Source organism: Tribolium madens, unplaced genomic scaffold (genome assembly GCF_015345945.1).
Source record: "Tribolium madens isolate multiple individuals breed KSU strain unplaced genomic scaffold, Tmad_KSU_1.1 Scaffold_2;HRSCAF=44;Tcas5.2_LGX, whole genome shotgun sequence".
Classification (NCBI taxonomy): domain Eukaryota; kingdom Metazoa; phylum Arthropoda; class Insecta; order Coleoptera; family Tenebrionidae; genus Tribolium; species Tribolium madens.
In genome coordinates this window covers 6471866-6493440 of record NW_025400995.1, presented here as the reverse complement: position 1 = coordinate 6493440, position 21575 = coordinate 6471866, and the positions used below count along the sequence as shown (strand labels likewise).

General features: G+C 36.4%; 7 protein-coding genes across 16 annotated transcripts; 3 read left to right on the top strand and 4 right to left on the bottom strand.

Annotated features, from left to right (window-relative positions):
• Positions 1 to 370: 370 nt before the first annotated feature.
• LOC123006647 (catenin delta-2) lies at positions 371 to 6278 on the bottom strand. Of its 5 annotated transcripts, none has more exons than XM_044401283.1 (9): positions 6007 to 6278; positions 5509 to 5578; positions 5257 to 5313; positions 4973 to 5038; positions 4703 to 4744; positions 3027 to 4615; positions 2088 to 2980; positions 1932 to 2027; positions 371 to 849 (listed from the first exon to the last, which is right to left on the bottom strand). In XM_044401283.1, exons 3-9 carry the CDS (start codon positions 5286 to 5288, stop codon positions 721 to 723), a joined length of 2847 nt encoding a protein of 948 aa, XP_044257218.1. In that variant the 5' UTR covers positions 5289 to 5313; positions 5509 to 5578; positions 6007 to 6278; the 3' UTR covers positions 371 to 720. The 5 variants fall into 5 exon arrangements, 4 of the variants coding, with proteins under 4 accessions (XP_044257218.1, XP_044257221.1, XP_044257220.1 ...); XR_006412826.1 differs by having other exon boundaries at positions 713 to 849; positions 1389 to 2027; XM_044401286.1 differs by lacking the exon at positions 5257 to 5313 and having other exon boundaries at positions 372 to 849.
• A 94-nt stretch (positions 6279 to 6372) lies between these two features.
• Positions 6373 to 8191, top strand: LOC123006652 (AP-1 complex subunit mu-1). Of its 2 annotated transcripts, XM_044401295.1 has the most exons (5): positions 6373 to 6534; positions 6591 to 6760; positions 6807 to 7577; positions 7625 to 7981; positions 8029 to 8191. In XM_044401295.1, exons 2-5 carry the CDS (start codon positions 6719 to 6721, stop codon positions 8125 to 8127), a joined length of 1269 nt encoding a protein of 422 aa, XP_044257230.1. In that variant the 5' UTR covers positions 6373 to 6534; positions 6591 to 6718; the 3' UTR covers positions 8128 to 8191. The 2 variants fall into 2 exon arrangements, with proteins under 2 accessions (XP_044257230.1, XP_044257229.1); XM_044401294.1 differs by having other exon boundaries at positions 6505 to 6760.
• Positions 8183 to 9708, bottom strand: LOC123006653 (ADP-ribosylation factor 2). 2 transcript variants are annotated; one of them, XM_044401297.1, is made up of 4 exons: positions 8980 to 9150; positions 8667 to 8929; positions 8495 to 8620; positions 8183 to 8414 (listed from the first exon to the last, which is right to left on the bottom strand). In XM_044401297.1, exons 1-4 carry the CDS (start codon positions 9044 to 9046, stop codon positions 8328 to 8330), a joined length of 543 nt encoding a protein of 180 aa, XP_044257232.1. In that variant the 5' UTR covers positions 9047 to 9150; the 3' UTR covers positions 8183 to 8327. The 2 variants fall into 2 exon arrangements, with proteins under 2 accessions (XP_044257232.1, XP_044257231.1); XM_044401296.1 differs by lacking the exons at positions 8667 to 8929; positions 8980 to 9150 and adding exons at positions 9209 to 9471; positions 9524 to 9708 and having other exon boundaries at positions 8187 to 8414.
• A 115-nt stretch (positions 9709 to 9823) lies between these two features.
• LOC123006648 (eukaryotic translation initiation factor 2D) lies at positions 9824 to 12333 on the bottom strand. 2 transcript variants are annotated; one of them, XM_044401288.1, is made up of 7 exons: positions 12071 to 12333; positions 11873 to 12025; positions 10968 to 11823; positions 10713 to 10921; positions 10474 to 10563; positions 10060 to 10427; positions 9824 to 10007 (listed from the first exon to the last, which is right to left on the bottom strand). In XM_044401288.1, exons 2-7 carry the CDS (start codon positions 11926 to 11928, stop codon positions 9946 to 9948), a joined length of 1641 nt encoding a protein of 546 aa, XP_044257223.1. In that variant the 5' UTR covers positions 11929 to 12025; positions 12071 to 12333; the 3' UTR covers positions 9824 to 9945. The 2 variants fall into 2 exon arrangements, with proteins under 2 accessions (XP_044257223.1, XP_044257224.1); XM_044401289.1 differs by having other exon boundaries at positions 11873 to 12006.
• LOC123006649 (adenosylhomocysteinase-like 1) lies at positions 11995 to 16177 on the top strand. 3 transcript variants are annotated; one of them, XM_044401290.1, is made up of 11 exons: positions 12002 to 12529; positions 12801 to 12845; positions 13315 to 13402; positions 13451 to 13597; positions 13645 to 13817; positions 13866 to 14215; positions 14294 to 14446; positions 14494 to 14659; positions 14710 to 14956; positions 15007 to 15127; positions 15175 to 16177. In XM_044401290.1, the coding sequence occupies exons 1-11, from the start codon at positions 12434 to 12436 to the stop codon at positions 15179 to 15181; spliced, it is 1593 nt and encodes a 530-aa protein (XP_044257225.1). In that variant the 5' UTR covers positions 12002 to 12433; the 3' UTR covers positions 15182 to 16177. The 3 variants fall into 3 exon arrangements, with proteins under 3 accessions (XP_044257227.1, XP_044257225.1, XP_044257226.1); XM_044401292.1 differs by lacking the exons at positions 15007 to 15127; positions 15175 to 16177 and having other exon boundaries at positions 11995 to 12529; positions 14710 to 14782; positions 14838 to 14955; XM_044401291.1 differs by lacking the exon at positions 12801 to 12845.
• Positions 16178 to 16503: 326 nt separating this feature from the next.
• Positions 16504 to 17959, top strand: LOC123006650 (WASH complex subunit 1). Its single transcript, XM_044401293.1, has 2 exons — positions 16504 to 17644; positions 17694 to 17959. The coding sequence occupies exons 1-2, from the start codon at positions 16553 to 16555 to the stop codon at positions 17880 to 17882; spliced, it is 1281 nt and encodes a 426-aa protein (XP_044257228.1). The 5' UTR covers positions 16504 to 16552; the 3' UTR covers positions 17883 to 17959.
• A 46-nt stretch (positions 17960 to 18005) lies between these two features.
• LOC123006654 (apoptosis regulatory protein Siva-like) lies at positions 18006 to 18641 on the bottom strand. The gene is made up of 4 exons (XM_044401299.1): positions 18475 to 18641; positions 18376 to 18428; positions 18184 to 18329; positions 18006 to 18128 (listed from the first exon to the last, which is right to left on the bottom strand). Exons 1-4 carry the CDS (start codon positions 18572 to 18574, stop codon positions 18089 to 18091), a joined length of 339 nt encoding a protein of 112 aa, XP_044257234.1. The 5' UTR covers positions 18575 to 18641; the 3' UTR covers positions 18006 to 18088.
• Between the last annotated feature and the right edge of the window lie 2934 nt (positions 18642 to 21575).

Genomic DNA, 21575 nt, shown 5'->3' with positions numbered 1-21575 from the left:
AAGGAACAGCCGTTGTTGAAGACTAACTAATGTAATTAGATTTTATAAATACGCTGGTGTTTTTTTGGTTGCATAAAAACCGTTTAACATTTTAATTTACAAAATCAAATTACTGATATCTGAATATTTTAGTTAAATATTTGACAAAAACACAAAAAATAAAGATTGTTAAAATTCATTTGTTCAACTCAAGCAAAATATTCCAAAAAAATTAAAGAAATAATTGTTTAAAAATATGTAGTTTAAATGCAGTTGCATACTTACCTTATGTATCTATGTCTAAAAGGATTGTGTCGAGTTTAAAAATGCTTTTTCTAAATTATAATAAATTTATTAGAAACAATATTAAAATTGACTATGGTATGTCTGAATTGGTTCAAATATTTGAAACACTTTACAAATGAAGTAATATGATAAAGTTGCAAAATAAAGAGGTTCGGCATACGATATAATGAAACAATTTCTATAATATATCTATAGAGTCGTCTATATGACTATAATTTAAGTATAATAAATTTATTTTAAATAAAACCTCATTGTAAATAAAAACAAAAATAAAACAATTGTTTACAAAAGAATTTGGAGGCAAAATAATATATACAGGCAATTTCACTTGAAGCTCATCACAGTAAACCACAAACTAAATATTACATATTTAATATGAATCAGTGCATTATATATCTGAACATGCGACAGAACATTGATATATAACGAGTGTCGTTAGACCCAGGAGTCCTTGCCGGCCGGCACACTGGTGAGCTGCTGCTCGTCCAAGTGGTTAGCGTTGCCTAGGCTGGGTTGCCGATTCCGTTTCTTCTCCATGTTGACCTGCGCGTAGAGAGGTTCCGGCTGTAACACACTCTCAGTCAGAGACTAGTGCGTACAGCGTGCTCACCGCAACAGGCTCCCAACTTCTCACTTCATCATATCACACAAGAATCGAAAAAATTCTGAATATGTAAACGAGTGATTTGTCATATCTCAGGTCATGTTTTGTGTTTCAGGGTCCTCTATTAAAAAAAGTGTTTTACTGATGTATTTTTTATTATATTGTTGCTGTTTACATGTTCAAAATCGTTGTAAAAATTTGTACAAGTGCGTCTAGCAGCGGCTCGTGGGCTGCTGACATTTGAATGATATTACGTCGAAATATTGTACATGTGTATTACGTATAAGGAGTGAATAGACGAGCCGCCACCTGTGGTATTTATTGGTTAGTTCGTTTCGTTCCGAGTTCGAAAATTTGAGTGAATGAGTAATGAGTGAGTGAGTAAGCCTGTTGTAATGGACACGCTGTGCTGTTGGGCACACGGCTGCTGGGCAGGGCCTCTCGTATCAGCTTGAGCGCAGTCAACCAAAGGCCCTGAGCAGCTGCCACAGAGCCTTACCTGGGCACCGGTCGGCGTCGGCGACGACGCTGCTGCCAGGGCCTTCGCTCGCTGCCCACCCCACCACAACACAGCTCGTATCGTCTCAATGTTTACAAATCATATGCTACAGGTATAGATACAGACACAGCTAGTACATAGTGAGAGTACAAGGAAGACTACGCTCCAGACGAAATCAGTAAAAATGTAGTAAAAACTCTTACAGTCAAGGGCTCCATACATAATAATACGGAACAAAAGATGCTGCTACAAATCACCTACGACTGTACTTGTACTGTACATGAACATCGAGATTATTTAACAGTCTAAGTGAATGCCGTAATCGACGCTGAGACCGTCGTGTTCGTTAGTATACTATGAGATAGATGTACATGGAATGAGAGTTGCCATATTGCTAGCTTGAGCAAGAGTCTGTGCTCAGTCCAGATCCACCTTCACCAATATGTTTTTATTATTATTATTTTATGTTTTACTTTATTTTTTAAACGCGATCAATTGACACGGACGTGTAGGGTATGTGCAAGTGGCTTATTAGTGACTTACGGGAGGTGGGTTTGGACCAGGGCCAGGAGGATACGCTCGCCCCATCGAGGGTTGCGTTTCGGGGTATGCCATATCAGCCATCGGGATATCTTCATTCTAAAACAACACAACGCATTCCATATTTATTCCACTCAAACTCACCTAAAAAAGACCTACCCTTTGATATACCGGAGCCACGCCTCTAGCGCCTGGAGCCGACCGCTTCATCGTTCTATCCTCGTACCTTGTTCCACTCTGAGACGCCATAGGTCTATTCAATGTACTATTTGCATTATTAGGTGAATTAGGACCAGAATTTCTAGCTGCCACAGTCTTCGTCACAAAATCTTGTTCCTTCCATCCATGTTTTTTATAAACATCTCGCAAATCCTGATGCTGCCACATCGTGAACAATACTTGACCAGCAAACTTTAACACCCTGGGAGTATATTTCTGTCGCTGCCTTGTTATAGTCATCAGTCTTTCAACTCCACCTGCTTCTAATAGAGATCTCGAAAACTCGGCATTCTTCTTTATAACTTCGTTTAAAGTCGCAAGAACCGCCGCTATTGTGTCATCAGACGTCCCTTGATCATGTTGCGGATTTCCCGATGGCAGTTTCTGAACCAGATCACGCATAGCATATTTTCCTATTAACTCTTTATTACGTTGATCTATCGCTAAATTTCTGAGAGCCGTCGCTACAGCGCATACTACTCGATCAACCTCCATTCGTAACAATTCCACAAGAATTGGTAGTCCTTTTTCTTTACGTACAGCTGCACGGATTTCTATACTCGGCTGCCAATAACACGCTGCTAAATTTTGAAGAGCACCAGCAGCTGCTTCTAACGTTTCAGGATTTGAGCAACTCTGCAAAAGAGCTAAATATGATTGCACAACTTCCGGCTGCCAAAGAAGTTCCATTCCGCGAACCGGTTCACCTCGTGTTGCAGCACTGTTACCACCACCACTACCTGCAGTGGACACACCAGACGTACTCTCTTTTACTTCAGCTAATTGCGGGTCTTTCTTCTTTTTACTCCCTCCAAAACAACCAAGATTCTCACCTAAAACTTTTAATTAGAACAGTGCAGTGAATCTAACTATACACACCCTTCGAATTCGCGGCGATCCTACTTTGGGTTGGTAAAGGATTCTTATCGTAATTGGGGTCTTCGACTTCTTGGCAACGATAAGATAGGTTACGCAAAATACAGACGCAATTCTCGACGATCTTATTGCCTATGTTAGATTTGTCTATGGCACAGCGTACAACAAACAACAACGCATCAACCAGTCCTTCACATTCCCTTAATCTTTTTCTCGCGTATTCACCAGCTGAACTAACATTCCTAAGCACACCTGAAGCATTTCTGAATACTGTCGACCAACAAGTTTCCCCATGGTTTCCTTGAGGATCCCATCCCGAATGTGGTATTATTATATATGTAACGACAGTACTAATTCCATCGTCGATAATATTACGTTTGAGGTCTTCGCATGAGCTCATATTCCATATAACTCCCGTGACAAGCTCTTTGATTTCGGCTTCGTTGGATCTTCGTAGAAGGTTAATTAAGGCGGGTATTCCGCCAGAGTTTTTAATAGCTCTTTTATTCTCATCGTTTTGTCTTCCGTACGAAAGATTTCTCAATGCGCCGCATGCATTTCTATAAACTTCTACGCTTTCATGACTTAATAGTTTAACAAGAGGAGGTATGCCGCCAAGAGCTCTAGTCTTTTGTTTATTGGGGTCATCCATATAACAGAGATGTTGAAGATAGGCCGCTGCATTAGCTTTGATAACATTATTAGGATTATTAAGAAAACCAATGACTTCAGTCAGATTTGGATCACGCCAACGCATGCCTCTCTGGTCATCATCCCCACCTACACTACCAGGAGACGCCATATTATGAGCCCGGTTGTGTGGTAGAGCCATACTATGTCCATGTAAAGACATTTTACTCATATGTTTTTGTAATTCTTCATCTTCGAACATTCGCATGGGGGCTCCCACCGTAACTGGACCGTTTAGACTATCTTCATATGGACGTGAGTCGTAAGTTGGTCCTTGATGTACAGGGGCGGTGCCGTAAGGTGAAGGTGAGACGTACCCATAGACGACTCCAGGATCATCCTGGTACGGATCTAAGCCTATTGGACCCCCAGGCGACGGAGTCACCCTAAAATGTTCAGGCAATTCGTCATAGCCGGAGCTCAAATATTGAACTCCTGGCTGTGCGTTTATCGGAATAGGCGAGGGAGCTCCGCTATGCTCGCTCGGACTAGGAGGCGTAGGCGGCCGCTCTGCCCCTGGCGGGTACCCCATATATGCCCCATACGGATTCGGGTAGTGCTCGTAGTCTTGATAGTGAGGGTGTTGGTGATATTGCGAATACATATGGTGAGCTGGCTGTTCCATATAATCAACGTACTGATTCCTCGCGTGCCCGGGATGGGGGTACGAGCCTAACGGCACTGGAATGTACTCTCCCGGTTGAGCTTCTCCGAGCTGTTGCACTTCGCGTACGACTTTGGTCACAGTTGTCACTTGCTGAGTGGTTTGTTGCTTATGTGTGCGCACTAAAGGCTCATCACTATGAACAGACATATGGCTGGAATTTGGTGAATGTTCTGAATGTCCATTGCTATGCGTATGATAGGCTCCTTCGTTTACAGAACTTGAGGCGTCCGAACCCCTGCACATAAAATCACACATAATCATAAAAACGTTACAGACATTTAAAACATTAGAATACTCTCAAAACCGCATGCAGCAAACTTACTTATAATGCTGCATTTCGGGAACCTTCTCTTGCAATACTCGCCTAGAAACAATAAAAATGAACATGATGAATGGTACTTTTGACACGTTTTAAAAACCACACCTTGCAAGAAATAAAACGGCCCAAAACACGAGACATCACATTTTTGTTAACAATTCGAGGCCAACTTGCATTTGTGGTAGACATAATTAAGTGATTAATCGAAAACCCCAAAAAATGAATGATTCAATTGCAAATAGAAATAAGCAAGATGTGAATGAGCCCCCCTACCTTTGCGTGATTTCAGTATGTGTGATGCTGTGCTCTTGTCTTTGCTCCACTCGACGATTCACCAGGCTGCCAGTGTAAAAGCAATCAATGTTTTAGCGAAGCGATAACATTTTTAATGTCGTGCAAAAAGTAAGTCAATAAAAACACTAAATAAACAGTACAGTTTATTCATCGAAAATTAATCAAAGCTAATACAAGATATTTTATCAGGTTTGTTTAACTTGAAACACTACATTCCAATAAATGATAAGTAAATGATTAGTTCGGTTTTTACGGCTACTTACAGACAAGAATCCATAAGCTGATTACCAGACATGATGAAAGCTGTTACTTATTTTTTCCTGTGACATACATGCAAACAAACATTAGACATAAGCAACTAAATGAAATAGAATTTCTCGAATTATATTCATTTCAAAATAAAATCAAAAACATTGAAACAAACATAATTCTAGTGCGATTTGATACGAGATGTTATGTTAGTGGGTTAAGTGAAATGTGACACAATATAACCAAATAAAAGCCAAAGCACATACCTCTCGAATTATTAAAATCTGTTCAATTTTACACACTCTGCTTTTCTCTTAGCCATTAGGTTGTTAAATTCTGAAAAAAAAATAAGCAAATAATTAAAATTAAAAGATTATTCCTTAGAAATTTCTAATGTAGTTCATATTTTGATTTCTCTTTAAACATCCTAACAATACAATTCGTGTGAAAAAATTTAATGTCGCACCTTTTGATAAATTTTTTTTTTTGATATTCGTGACCGTTGAAACTGTTCACAATTGAATTTCTAAAGAAAATATCCAGAAACGATTTTAAGGAAAATAAGGAATTGATTTATAAATGACAATAGTTATGTGGTGGGGCGGGGCTAGAGTGTTTACATTCCATGGTTTGTAGTAAAGTGGCGACCTAAAAGCCGCAAATGCATATTTCCGCAAACTGACTCACTGGACATGGGGATATCTCGTCTTACGTATTTTAGCCATAAAAGCAATTATTTCCGGTGTAAAACACCTGCGACGTACCTTTCATGTTTTACTTGAGTCTATAAGGTCGAGGCACACAAGAGGTACAATGGAGAATACGTCACCAGAGAGCCGCCACTACTGTCACTCGTTCGCCGCAAAAATGAACCTTTTGTCACATTTCTTGACTGAGTACGATGCAGAAAATCAGCCAAAGTTAGTTTGAGAACAAATCCGGGCGAAAATTCCTCTTAATTTGCGGTTTTAACAATGAACAGACGACTTCGCTTACGGCACCAGTCAGACATCACTCCCACTCATGATGCATGCTGGGTAACTGCAGCTTTAATCGAAACATGCACAGGAGTTGAGAGATAAAGAGGTGTTTGGAGCGCTTCCAGCAATTAAAATCGAAGTTAAAACATTAAAGGTGGATCACTTAAGTCCTAGAAGATTACTACGACGATAATAATCACAGAAAATTTCAAAATTAATCAGTTTAAATTAAAGGTTTGAATTACCCGCGACAGGTGTACCAATAGTGGTGTCAGAATGACAGGTTGGTAACCAACAAATGTGATGACGGCGGTGAGTGGCTCAAAATTGTGTTTTATTCAATTTGAACAAATCTATTGTGTTGCTAGCAATTTGAAACAAACATGAGTTTAATCTAACTGACGACATTTCGGAGCAATTAACGCCGATTAAGGAAATTAAGAATATCACGCATGTGGCACTAATTATACAGCACACACCTCACTTTATTAGGATAATGTCGTCCTCAGCTATTTACATTCTTGATGTTAAGGGCAAGGTGAGGTTGTAAAAGATGCTACAGTTGCGTTCAATCTCTTTTTTAGGTTCTTATTTCACGGAACTACCGTGGCGATATAGACCTGGGGGTTATAGAAAAGTTCATGCCTTTGCTTATGGAAAAGGAGGAAGAGGGTCTCCTCACACCTCTACTCCAAACTGGCGATTGTACCTTTGCGTATATCAAAACAAACAATCTCTACATTGTAAGCACTACCAAGAAAAACGCAAACATTGCTTTAGTTTTTGTTTTCTTACACAAAATTGTGCAAGTTATGACTGAATATTTCAAAGAGCTTGAGGAGGAAAGTATTAGAGATAACTTCGTCGTGATTTATGAACTTCTTGACGAATTACTTGATTTTGGATACCCTCAAACCACTGATAGTAAAATTCTACAAGAGTATATCACACAGGAAGGCCATAAGTTAGAAATCCAGCCACGTATTCCCGTCGCGGTCACCAACGCTGTGTCATGGCGGTCAGAAGGGATCAAATATAGAAAAAACGAAGTATTTTTAGACGTTATAGAGTCTGTCAACCTCTTAGCTAATGCTAACGGTAACGTTTTACGAAGCGAGATTGTGGGGGCGATCAAAATGAGAGTTTACTTATCTGGAATGCCCGAATTACGTTTAGGTCTAAACGATAAAGTATTATTTGAAAGCACTGGTCGCGGGAAATCAAAATCGGTTGAATTAGAAGACGTCAAATTCCACCAGTGTGTGAGATTATCAAGATTTGAAATTGATAGGACAATATCTTTCATCCCACCGGACGGCGAATTCGAACTTATGTCCTACCGGTTGAACACACATGTTTGTAAAAATCTTGTTTAATTTCCTAAAATGATCATTTTCTTTAGGTAAAACCATTGATTTGGATCGAGTCTGTTATTGAACGTCATGCACACAGCCGTGTTGAATACATGATCAAAGCAAAGTCGCAATTCAAGCGACGATCGACAGCTAATAACGTCGAAATCGTAATTCCTGTACCCCACGATGCCGACTCGCCTAAATTTAAAACGACCATTGGAAGTGTTAAATACGCGCCTGAACAAAACGCAATTACTTGGACTATCAAATCATTTCCAGGTGGTAAGGAGTATTTAATGAGGGCTCATTTCGGATTACCTAGCGTCGAATGTGAAGACACTGAAGGCAAACCACCGATTCAAGTCAAATTTGAAATTCCATACTTCACAACGTCGGGAATTCAGGTTTGTTTTTTCGAGTTTTCTACATTTTTCCTCATTATTTGTTCCAGGTCCGCTATTTGAAAATTATTGAGAAAAGTGGGTACCAAGCCTTGCCGTGGGTGCGGTATATAACGCAAAATGGTGATTACCAATTGCGCACCAATTAAATATGATTTTACAGAAGATCATGTGTTGTAACAATTTTTGGCAAATATATTTTAAATGAATCAATGCGAGTTTTTTACGAATAATTTTTATTTTTCAGTCACTTATTATATAAATCACAAACAGGAAAAACTAATTAGAAAATATATATTAATAGAAACTTAAATTTAATTATAAATGCTAGCTAGACGAAAGTGATCAACTATTTACTGGCCAATTCATTTGACAACCAGTCCAAACCTTCATACAAGCCATCGCCTTGGGTTGCACAAGTTGCTTGAATGTACCACTGAAACAATAGTTTTTGCGTGCAAATTATGTAATAAAACGCGAATTTTATGATCCACGTTAAAAAATAACAGTACTTACGCGACGATTATGCAGTTGATTTAGATTCAATTTGTCGGTCAATTCTGCTGCTGTCATAGCATTAGGTAGATCTTGTTTATTGGCAAATACAAGCAAAACAGCGTCTCTCAATTCATCTTCCATCAGCTGTAATAAAAAATCAAGATTGTGGACACGTTTCTTAACCACTTGCCATATTTTTAAGCTCCTCTGCTGCCTCGCCTATCCGCTCCCTATCATTTGAATCAACAACATAAATCAACCCTTGAGTATTCTGATAGTAGTAGGACCACAACCGCCTGATTTTATTCTGACCACCCACGTCCCACACCGTGAACGAAATATTTTTATACTCTACAGTCTCAACATTAAATCCGATTGTCGGTATCGTTGTCACAACTTCCCCTAACTTTAATTTATACAAAACAGTAGTTTTACCTGCGGCATCTAACCCCACTATCAAACACGATGTTTAGATCTATCGTAAATAATCTTCCCATGCTTACCCATCAGTATTCTCATCTGTTTTCGGCCAAAAAGTCGCGAAAAGACTGTAGAAATGGTTAAACCCATTGTTTTTATTCAAAATATTGCAATAATAGAAACACAACAATTGAAACTAATGCCACGTCAATTTTGTACTATGCGCTAAATCCCTCCCTAGTCCATCTGTCAGTCGTTGTAAATATAGAGGGCGCTAGGCGAGACAGGCGCTAGATTTAAATTAACACTTACCATGTTTTGAAGCTCGGTTTCTGCCTCTCCGATTCGTTCGCGGTCGTTGGAATCCACGACAAAAATCAATCCTTGAGTATTCTGAAAATAATGACGCCACAATTTCCGAATCTTACTTTGGCCACCAACGTCCCACACCGTAAAGCAAATATTTTTGTACTCTACTGTTTCTACGTTAAATCCGATTGTTGGGATTGTAGTGACAATCTCGCCCAACTTTAATTTGTATAAAATTGTTGTTTTCCCAGCCGCGTCAAGACCCACTGGAAAACAAACCTATCTAGGACTTTCCTTTTACAAAGGTGTTAACCTTACCCATCAATATACGCATTTGTTTTTTACCGAAAAGCCGGGTCAAAACACTTGATATGGTGAGACCCATCGTAATTACTTTTTTTACTAATTATGGGATTTACAAAAAAACTTTTTGTTGATTAACACCGTTTTTAAAAAAACAACTCGATTGCCATTACACCATTCTTTCATCAAATGACGTATGACACCGACACGAAACTAACGCAAACGCCATCTCGTAACAACGATCATAAACAACCCTAATAACAAAAATTATAAATTCTTGGTATTTAAACACAAACAACAACAAAAACCATGAACTAGAAATGGCAATGAAAATAAACTTTATTCATACAAATGTAATATTCAAATATCAAATAGGACATTTCTTGATAAACTTACAGTTTTTTGTATAAATATAAAAATAAAGCAATTTAAAACCACTACTTCTTCTTAGGTGCGTATTCTAGTCCCCTTATGTATTTTGCCGGTATTTTATATTTCACTGAAACAAATCAAACGTAGATTGAAATTTCATAACGAGAGTAAAAAAAAACCTGTCAATAGATTGTGCACGAATAAAACTTGATTCCCTTGTATTAATACTTGATCACATTTTTTACCCAAGGGTCTACTTATACTGGTACTGGCAGCAACGCCATGTTGGCATTCTTTAGCAAAATCAGCGATTTGCACGCCAAATAACTCTAAGTTATCGACGAGAGTTACTTTCTTATTCCCCGAGCGTTGAGAAACTGTGATCGTTATTGGAGATACTTTTCCTTTATTGACCAACTCGGTATTTGCGGAAGTCACTTTGTAACATGACTTCATTGCTTCACACACTTTTTCCATCAGTTCTTCCCAAGTTATGTAATTTTCAGTTTTGCAAATTTTTACTAATGCTTTTTTGGGCTTAACCAACCTAAAACAAATAAATAAAAATGTGATAAGTGGTTTCATTTAAGTACCTTTTATTGTCTTCACTTTGACAGTCGTTCTTCTTTACGTATTCAACAACTTGTTTCCTAATTTCGGGCATTTGGACTGTGTCTCCTTTACTTGAAAAAAGACGAAATTGAGTCAAATTATAAACACTGACTAGACAACTTGGTTATGAATAGCAAAAAGCTCAACTTAATTTAAAAGTATGACATAATATAGATCCGTTTTCTGTTAATCACAACCAAGTGAATTTTTTAAATCATACTTTAATTGTGTATTTTCAAACAGAGGTAAAACTGTTGGCGTTATGATAAAGGATTCAGTGATACTGGTGGAGATGGTAGCTTCATCTTGTTCCTTTTTAGGCCTCAATGCAGGCTCAATGTAAAATTCCGCAAATTTTGGATGATCTCTATTGATGGCAGTGATTGATTCCACTCCTTTCTTAGCTTCTTTTATAGTAATTAGTCCTTCCTAAAAAAAAAATTATATAACAAAATAAAGACATTGCAAAACTGACCTTATACATAGCATCTAAAAATGGTTTGAGTTTTTTGTATGAAGTTTTTTTGATGTCAAGTGTTTTTCCGTCAGGGCACGTAGGTATCATTTGTAGTTTAAAAAAATTGGACGTCAAAATCGGGAGATTCAACGTTTTAGAATATTTAATAGCGACAAAAAAACAATAAGTTACAAGTTGATCCATTTCTTCAGTTGTGCATGGTTGTGGACTAGATTCTTGCGAATCTTCTTGCAAATTATGGTCATTTTGATCAGGTTCGACTGGTTCTTGAATAGCTTTAGTGGACCCCAACTCAGGAAAATCTTCATTTGTAAACTTGAGCCAATCTGGGGGTCCTAAATTCGCCAACTGAACATTATGTGTTCCTTCCACGGTACATAACTTATCGCCAAAAAAGTGATAAACTGTTAAACATTTTCCTCTTCCGCCCGATGCCAGCATATCGGAAGAACTTTGCGCTGTGACACCTACAGCAATGGCAGCTTGATTATCAGTGACGTTTACATAAGCCACAGCCTCCTCTGGTAAATTCCCATATTTGTTTCCAGGTGGTGTTATCACTCCTGGTAACATTAAATCAGCACCAGAAGTAAGGAATGACACGACTTGTGAATGCGTTGTGAAAAATGGCAGCATGTTTGGAAATTTCCAAAGTAAATAAACTGTCGGGAAAATTTTGCCATGCACCTCAAAAGCAATGGGGCATTTTTGGATTGTGTAAACATGGACAGTTTCGTTCGTGTGCGTAATTAATTTAATTGCATTCACTGTTTCTTTTTTCGGGAGCAAATCGTCGATGTTTGCTTCAGTGAGGTTAGGAAACGATTTCAGCAATCTCTCCTTGATGATTTTGCTATTAAATTAAATTATTAATAGTAGTAATATGAAAAAGGGTAAATTACCGATCAGATCCTTTAATTTGACTGTTTGTTTTGATTTTGATTGTTTTTCGAAACATCTTGATCACATGGAGAACGTTCAAAGCACACTTGACTAGAATAACTAGAATATTTCTCTTCTAACTTGTAAAAAATACCTGTGCCGAATTATTGGAACTAGAATGTAATAAACAATAATAAATTACATAACTATGGATTTACATTGAAAGTTTTTGTCGGGTTTCCGGTGTTTGTTTTCGTTTTTTCAAACCGGGAAGGGTAAATCTACCCCCAGGGTGTGTTGCCAACTTAGCAAACTGGAACTCTGTTTAGAAATCGATAAATATGCTGGAATTATTTTGTCGATTATGTAACTTAAGGCCAAAGAGAGTTCTAAATTAGACTATTGCGTTTTATGCAAGCCGTGAATGAAGTAAATAAAGTTCGTTAGCTTTTGCCAAATTTGGGGCATTTCGTTGTGTTGTTTCCCACTAGTTGTGCAGGTTGTGCACGTTGTGTTTTAGGTCCTGTTTTCCAGCTGATTTATTTTATGTTTGTTGATTGTGAATTGATATAATTGGAATTATGACGGAAAACATCGAAATTCGGACTATTGTGGGTAACAGGAATTTAAATACGGTTTCAGATAGCCCTGTTACCGATCCAGCATCTGGGGCAAAGGTTTGTTTTTGGATCTTAACAGATTTTTTTTAGTACTGTTTTAAAGCGCCCTTTTTGAACACAATTCAGTATGAGCAAGTTGTTGTTGTAGAAAAGTGCGATTTTTCGCCTTTTTCAGACACAATATGTTCGGAATTGATCAAGTAGAACAATAGAGATGAAAACTTTTTTGCTATTGTTTTGTTTATTTGGCGTTTTGCCTTGACTTTTCAAGGAATGTTAAATCTAATTCAGGGCCGATATTCTTAAATTATACTAAATTTATTTCTAGGGATTGGAAGGAACTAATGCCTTTGTCAGCCAAAGATCTAAGTTGGTAAGATATACATGTATATATGTATGCTTTACCTTCATTAGGTCTTTTTTTTAATTAATGCATGTTTTATGATTTCGCTTAATTTATAGTAAAACGCTACAATTACTGTTGACGTTGTTTTAATAAACACATAAATCACTCAATTAACATGATGCATATAATTTCTAAACGTCTTAAAACGCAGTGTTTTTATGTAAATACATTTTTAATTTATGCTTTATTGTAACTACTACTTGCTATTTAGCCACTGTAATTAATCTCGACACAATAAATTACTTCTGCACCATTCGTTATTTATAATTTAAAAAAAAAACTGGGGTCTGCTACTTTATTATCTTGTTTAACGTAATATGTTATCAGTTAATTACAGTAGAATTTTATCAAAGAATAAAGCCTCAAACGGTAAAACTTATCTAAAAAATCCCTCACATACCGTATAGACATGACCGAACAAGTTAATAATTTACAGGACCCCAAATCTTCTGGTGCTTTAAAAAAATCGAGCAGATATCGCAGCCGATCATTATCTGCCTCATCAACCGATTCCTACAGCTCTAGTAAGTGACAGAATCCTCACAATGACCCTAGTAACAAAGCCTTTTCAGCCTCTTGTACAGGCAGTAGTTCCGACGATGATGACGTTTCTCCGCGCGAAAAAATCCAGAAAAACACAGCGGGAAACTCCGATTTTTGCGTTCGTAATATAAACCAACACGCTTTTGGCCGGCGTGAAATTGAAATCGCGGAACAAGGTAATAAACAGCAAGCCCACAATCAAAAATCTTTCCTAATATTGCAGAAATGCCGGGGATTATGGCTCTGAGAAAGCGTGCAACTGACGATAAACCTCTCAAAAACGCCAAAATCGTGGGCTGCACTCACATCAATGCCCAAACGGCTGTTCTAATAGAAACCCTAGTTGCACTCGGGGCCAACGTTAGATGGGCTGCTTGCAATATTTACTCGACACAAGTAAAAAAACTCCAAAGACTCGCAATAAATTCTATCGCGTTTTTCTAGAATGAGGTAGCTGCGGCCTTGGCTGAAGCCGGGTTTTCGGTATTCGCGTGGCGAGGCGAAACCGAGGAGGACTTTTGGTGGTGTATAGACAAATGTGTCAACGCCGAAAATTGGCACCCTAACATGATTCTGGATGATGGTGGCGACGCCACGCATCTTATGCTAAAAAAGTACCCCGCTATGTTTAAAATGATCAAAGGCATCGTTGAAGAGAGCGTCACCGGGGTCCACCGCTTGTACCAATTGTCCAAAGCCGGGAAATTAACCGTACCGGCAATGAACGTCAACGATTCGGTCACTAAAACTAAATATGACAATCTGTACAGCTGTCGAGAGTCGATAATCGACAGGTACGGTCGGGTATTATTCATAAAACTCAAATGTTTATGCTGCAATTTTGTATATAATAATAAGTGATTGTTCGCCAGCTTGAAGCGTTCGACCGACGTCATGTTTGGGGGCAAACAGGTGGTGATTTGTGGGTATGGCGAGGTCGGGAAGGGTTGTTCCCAAGCATTGAAGGGTCTCGGTTGTGTCGTTTACGTCACCGAGATTGATCCAATTTGTGCCCTTCAAGCTAGGTTCGTTGTCTTGTTTTGTGGTCCTTTATATCTGACATTGCTTGTAGTATGGACGGATATCGCGTCGTAAAGCTAAACGAAGTCATTCGCAATGTAGATATAGTGATAACGGCAACAGGGAACAAAAACGTTGTAACGCGTGAGCATATGGACAAAATGAAAAACGGCTGCATTGTCTGTAACATGGGTCATTCCAACACTGAGATTGATGTTGTAAGTTGGGTTCATACGACACGACTTTGGGTACATCTTTCGTCTTGTAGAATAGTTTGAGAGCGCCTGATTTGACTTGGGAAAAAGTTCGTTCACAGGTAGACCATGTTATATGGCCTGATGGTAAAAGAATTATTCTTTTAGCAGAAGGAAGATTAGTTAATTTAAGTTGTTCAAGTTTGCCATCTTTTGTTGTTTCTATAACATCAGCAACTCAAGCTCTTGCTTTGATTGAGCTTTTCAACGCCCCGGCAGGGCGTTACAAATCTGACGTTTATCTTTTACCGAAAAAAATGGGTACTGTTTTTATATGTTTGAATGAGAAAAAAATTAATCGAGTTTTATAGATGAATACGTAGCGAGCTTACATTTACCGACTTTTGATGCCCACTTGACTGAATTGACGGACGAACAGGCTAAATATATGGGCCTAAATAAAGCTGGGCCTTTCAAGCCTAACTATTATAGGTAAGTGAGTTTTGTTAAGTTTACATTTATTGCTATTTTTGTTTAAGGTATTAAAAATATAAAGTTTTATCCATAATAAACGGGGTGAAGGAATAAAGGAACACGGTAGCATTAAGTCAATGTTAGTTGTTGCCAGATAGTTTAGCTAATAATAAATGCAGGATTCGTTTTATAAAGTACAGGTTCTTAGAATTGTTGATCATTTTAATGGTTGCTCAAACAATTCGTGTTTCATAAATTTACTGAATCAAAAGTATTACTTAACACAAACAGTATTTTTTCGCTATAGTTTTTATCCACATATCTCAGACGTTTATGAAACATTAATTGTGAATAAGTTACATTGTTTTAACTGTTGATTCATGGCTAAGGCATCTGATTTTATTTAATTTTAATAAAGATTGACGCAACGTTAAAACGCCTTCCCATGAATTAAAAGATTTTATGAAAATACATTACTTACATGTAAAATTGCTCCTGATTTGTGCTTTTTACAGTTTGAAACTGCGTTTCACTAATATACAAAACTCGTGCATATGTAATCACTTCAGCAGGTCTAATATATCATGTTTTAGTTGGATTAAGTTACTTACTTGACTCATTTAGATTTTATTAATGAATTAATTGTAAGTGAATTTGCGACGAGTTCAATGGTTTGTTTATTAATCTCATCCCAAACACTAGTCCAGTTGAATTAATACGCTTTTTTATTAGTAGTGCCAACATCCACTAGCACATAGTAAAAATAATTTATATGCAACCAGTTTGTTTAGCCGTTTTGACGTTAGTGATTTTGGAAAGTATTATTTTATAATGAGGATTTTTTACGATCCTCCACATTTTAAATTATTATTGTTATTGTCAATATTACGACAAATTGTTACAAGTTAATTGCTCTACTTGAAGAAATTACTGAAGCAATTATACTCACAATAACTTGCCTTTTTCAACTTACAGCAGAGCAATCAACAACTCTTGTTAATAGACCGGAATTGTCATTCTGTTTTTGAAGGCTGTATTAAAAGTATTCATTTGTTGTTTTTTTTTTGACTTACATCTTTCAAACACAGAACTTTCACATTTTTAAACGTACCTACTGTATACAAATTATCTTTAGAATCTATGTCTTTTTTCAAAATTTAATTTTAAATCCACAAATCACGTCATTCACAATGGAGCGACTTTTGAGTCACTTTTTATGCCGTGAAATATAGAAATTACTACGTGAAACTGTTTTATTTTTATTCCTAAATCAATTTTATCGTAATCAAGATTTAGCTGGACGACTGTATTGCATAGACTCTAAAATGACGTAATAAAACATAACCCCACAGAAGAACAGAGATAAACATAACCTACAAAAAGCAGTGTAGAGTGTAGTTGTCATTTTTTTAATTAATTAATGTAGTTAGTCTTATATTTAAAATGAATCATGTTTACAAAGTACCTGTAATCCCTCAAAACTTGAATAAACAGGAAACAATCGTTCAGGTAGCTGAAGTATTAAATCATTTAACTAACGTAACAGATGACATATTAAAACATATTAATAACAGAATTGAATCTAGTAGCAAAAAGCTATCAAACATATCCGAAAGAGTCGATAAAGTGAAAATGAAAATAAACAAATTAAATGGTGCGAAGAAAGCAACTCAAGTATTTTCAAGTTGTAAATACCCAGCGTCTGATACAAATCAGCCCTATATTTCAATATTTAGTGACGTTAAGCCTCCTGAATTAACAAGGCATAAAGTGAAACAGAAAAAAGTTGTATTTAACGATGAACATGTAGATAAGCTGTATATCTACCACGTGAAACTAAAAAAAAATGAGAATAAAGAGACCTTTGGAGGTTTAGGGGAAATCCCCAAAGATTCCGAATGTGTGAATGATTTATTACTTTACAATTCCGGAAAAAACCTATACACGAACTTTGTCATGTCCGACCCATTGGAAAACTCTCAGCAAATCAAAGAACAAGAACATAATGACAGTTCAAGTATAGGAGCAGCCCCTTACTCTATCAGCGAAAGGTCCACCCTGACTCGCTCATCCACCCAGAATTACTTCTACACCCCCAATTTGGGGGAAGTACCAGCTCTCGATGTCCCATTAGATCTGCCTGATTTACCCAACATTGCTGACGACCTGAGATACGACACTGAACTCGGCCCAGGGATCGCCCCCTCAGTAACCACGACTCCAAATATTCCCGATTTGCCAGTAATTGAGCAGGCCAACACCCAACTGAAGGAAGATTCCCCCGAAGTGGAACTTCCACCACCCCCTCCGCCCTCAATACCCATCGAGAAAATTGAACAAAGAATTCCTGACAAGGTCGAGACACCTAAACCGCCAACTCCGCCCCCTGAACAGCTTGAAGAACCTCCGAAAATAACCGAATTACCGCAGCTGGATGTGCGTGCAAGTCTGATGGAAGCTATCAGAAAAGCAGGAGGGGCGAAAAACTTGAAATCAACAAGTACGGAGCGGAGCCACACAACGGCAAAACCCGTGGTTAGTTTAACAATTACTGGTTTTTGTTCATTTCATATTGTTTTTGCAGAGTGGAGGCGACCTGATGGCCGATTTACATGCGAAGTTATCAATGCGTAGGAAAGGCATCTCAGGCACTAAAAAACAAGAGACTGTGGATGCGAGTAGTGCTTTGGAAAAAATTTCAGCTATGATTCCGCCTCCCATTCGAACTGAGAGCAACGAGAATAATGCTGAAGATGAAGACTGGGATGATTAGTTCATTTAATATTAATGGATTAATATATATTTTATATCAACACAGTTTTTGTTATCAATAAATATTATCATGTTTCATAGTTATATTATTTGGGGTCCTACATCCATGAATAAAGAAGTGGAATTAAACAAATCTAAGGTATCTATTCCATGCCATTTGAAAGTACAATTTACACAATAAATTAATAGAAAATAAATAATATCGAACTAACTGCAGGAATAACAAACTGAGATATTCTGATCATACCTAAAAAAACGAGTTTTTTTAATTTTTGACAATGGGGAAAAATCAAGCTACTCACGTAGGAAATGAGCAGTTATTACAAAACCCACTACTGCATTTATAGCACATATTTGTGCATTGCAAACATAACGTGTGTTCACAGTAATTACACATCACATCCGTGGGGGCTTCTTTTGAGCACACTGTACACAGCGAGTTTGTTTCCTACAAAAGACATTACAAAAATGATTGCCACCGAATAATATTCTACCTCATTCTTTTCGCGTTTTGAAGCCCCTTGATATAATAATTGTAGAGTCCGCTCTGAAAACAGTAAATAAAAAACTAACATAACCTCAAATGTAATTACCTGACGATGACGAGCGGATTTTTCGCGATTTTGATATACTATTTAGTTGTTTCTTTATCGGCTGTATAATGTCATAGTCAGGACATGACCGTTTTGGCATTTTTTCCTGTTTTGTATTTACAACATTTCAAATTCTTACACTCTGTAAACGCGCCTGTCAAAAATGTATTCAGTGTTGCCAAAATGCGTAATTATTATTGAGAAAAAAGCGCGAGATTCAACATTTGTTGTGATATACAGTGTGGCAAATGAGAAAAAAATAACACTACAAGAAGCAAAATTAGATGCGTGCCTGTTTTATTTTTATACACAAAATAATTATGTTCAGCATTTTCTAATCCAATGTATTTTCCTTACTTTATGTATATTAACTTTTTTATTATTGTTAATATTGTATTATTTTATTATAATGACCGGACCTGATCTGATCTAACAATAATAAACAAATTTCTAGCGGTTTTGACATACAATTTTGATGTTTTTTTACCGGTTGCATTGAATAAGTTACACTGTGTAACATATTCAATGCCGGTTGTATAATGTTATAGTCAAAACATGGCCGTTTTGACATTTTTTACCGTTTTGTAGTTACAACATACGAAAAAACGGGAGATTCAAAATTTGTTGTGATATACAGAGTGGTGAATAAAACAAAAAAAAATTTACACAAGAAGCAAGCTTAATTGCGTGTGTGCTTTATTTTTATACATGGAATAAGTATGTTAAACACTTTCTAATTCAGTAACGCAAATATGCTTTTTATTTTCCTTAAACTTAATTAAAATTAACTTTTTTATTATTTGTAACACACTTTGGTATTTTACTACCTATAGTGTCAGTTAACGTGAGAGCATTTTTTTAAATATTTTATTTCACTTAAAATTATTATTACACTTATTTTAATTTTTTTAACTTCACTTTTACAATTATTTCAATAAATTTACAATATTACGAATGGCTAACACCAGACTAAGACCAGACTAAGACTGAAATGCGTGTGTCCTAACTTGAATTTATAATAAGAATTACTGCAAGGGTTGCAAGGTTGATTGAGTGAGAAGCACGTTTCCTTATGGAAGCTTCTATGCTGATCCCTATGGCTGATCCATACGCACGGGATGGAGATAATATGTCGCTTGTATTTACATTATTACTTTTGTATTAGTTGTCTATTTCTGTAAAGTGTTTTGTTGAATGTATTTTTTGTAAATGGTAATAAACCATCATTACAATAATTAGATTATATTTTCTTTTTCCTCTTGTCTACTGGTATAATCAATTGAGGATAATCGTTGCATTTTCCTTCAATCATTTGCTATAGTATATCATCGACGTTCAAGCAGAAATTGAGCCATTTTCTTTTTTTTTTTCCTTTCCAATAATAAAGTTGTAAAGCCATTTTAAAATTTTTGACAATACCACAATAATTAATAACGTAGCCATTATACTATAAACGGTAATGGCATCATCGTATGAACAAATATGTTTATACTAAATAGTAGTCTAATATGCGTAACTCTTAACCTCAGATTATTATGCCAATTTTTTTTAGTCATTTTCGTATTTTCTATGCATTTTTTTCAACAAAAACCACAGATTCAGTTACGTCTGGCTCACATTTTTAAAAAATAGAGTAGTTTCCATAAAAAATTGAAGTTTCAATAGATACAAAATTGGCTTAAAAACAGGTCATTTTTTACAATGATTTGTGTTTTTAAACAGGCCTCAAAAGGCTGTTCTTCAAACTCAACAAAATTCAACGACTAAAACTTGAAAATTGACTCATTTTTCTAAAAATTGATGTTTTTAGGAAAATCTGAGTTAGAAAAAAAGAGTTAGCGTAAAAAGTCAAACTCAACGTTGTTTTTTGATGTTTTAGTTGAAATACGGGTTTTTGTTAAAAACTAATCCATAGAAAATAGGAAAACGACTAAGAAAACTAGGCTTAATCTGAGTCAAAAAGTTACACATACAAGACTAATCTAAATACGTTTTTATTTGAACTGTTTAAATCAAGAAATTTTAAAATTGAAATGTTAATTATCTCAATTTCATTGTGGAGTTCTGCTTGAACGCCCACGAAGGTGTTTTCGTTTCTTTTTTATAGGTTTAAACGAGAGCAAAAAAAACGATGAAACAGGTAAGTATGCAACCTTCATCTTCGTAACTGTTTTGGACACCGCAAACAATAATTTTCTCGGTTATTGCAAATAAAATTTCAATAATATTTCACCGATTATTTAAGTATTACGAAAAATGACGCCACTGTATTTTATTTATTTCAGGAAAAACCATTAGGCTTAAAATATGCTATCGCCTTAATCCAAATTTAAGGTACTTACCTATTAATTAGTATTTAAGATAAGATTAAGATACACACCTAGATATTAATTATATTCCTGGATGATTTACAAACGATCAATGAAGAGAAAATTTTTAGAACAATTGTTGGGTTTGGCGAATACGAAAGTAAAATGTATTCTAAAGGTTTAACCCCGATTTTTTTGTAAAAAGACAACTCAAATCACCAGTAGGTTCCTAAACCCCCTATTCCCTGTAGAGTAATTATTTTTCCACATAATATAAGTGAGTTTTTAAGTACGATAAAAGGGAAAAAGAATGTCCCATTATGCTTGTATGACTGCTGAAACTTTCTCTCAAAAGGAAGCGAGATGTAGGTCATGCCTTGACACTGAACGCAACCAGCGCACCAGAAACACCAATAGCGGTTGTCAAAATGTGTTCCACAAACACGTACATACGTACACATGAGCTTCTACCTACCTGTTGTTTTTGACGGCTGCTCTTTCATCTTTAACCGTCATAAGCCTGCTCTAAAAAAACAGGAAATAACTTACTTACATGTTATTATTTAATTTTGAGCAAAATGGGTAGCAACGAAAACAAATTTCATTCAAAACTGACTAAACCGTTACAAAATCTCAGACTTACTATTTTTTTAATCTCATCCTCGAGTTAAGTCAAAAAAAAATCAGAAACTAATAAGGATAATGATTTGTATTTTTTCGTTACATTTAAAGAAGATGTGGGTATTTCTGTGGGTATTTTTCTATTTTCGAACCCCTTTCGATAGTTCGTTA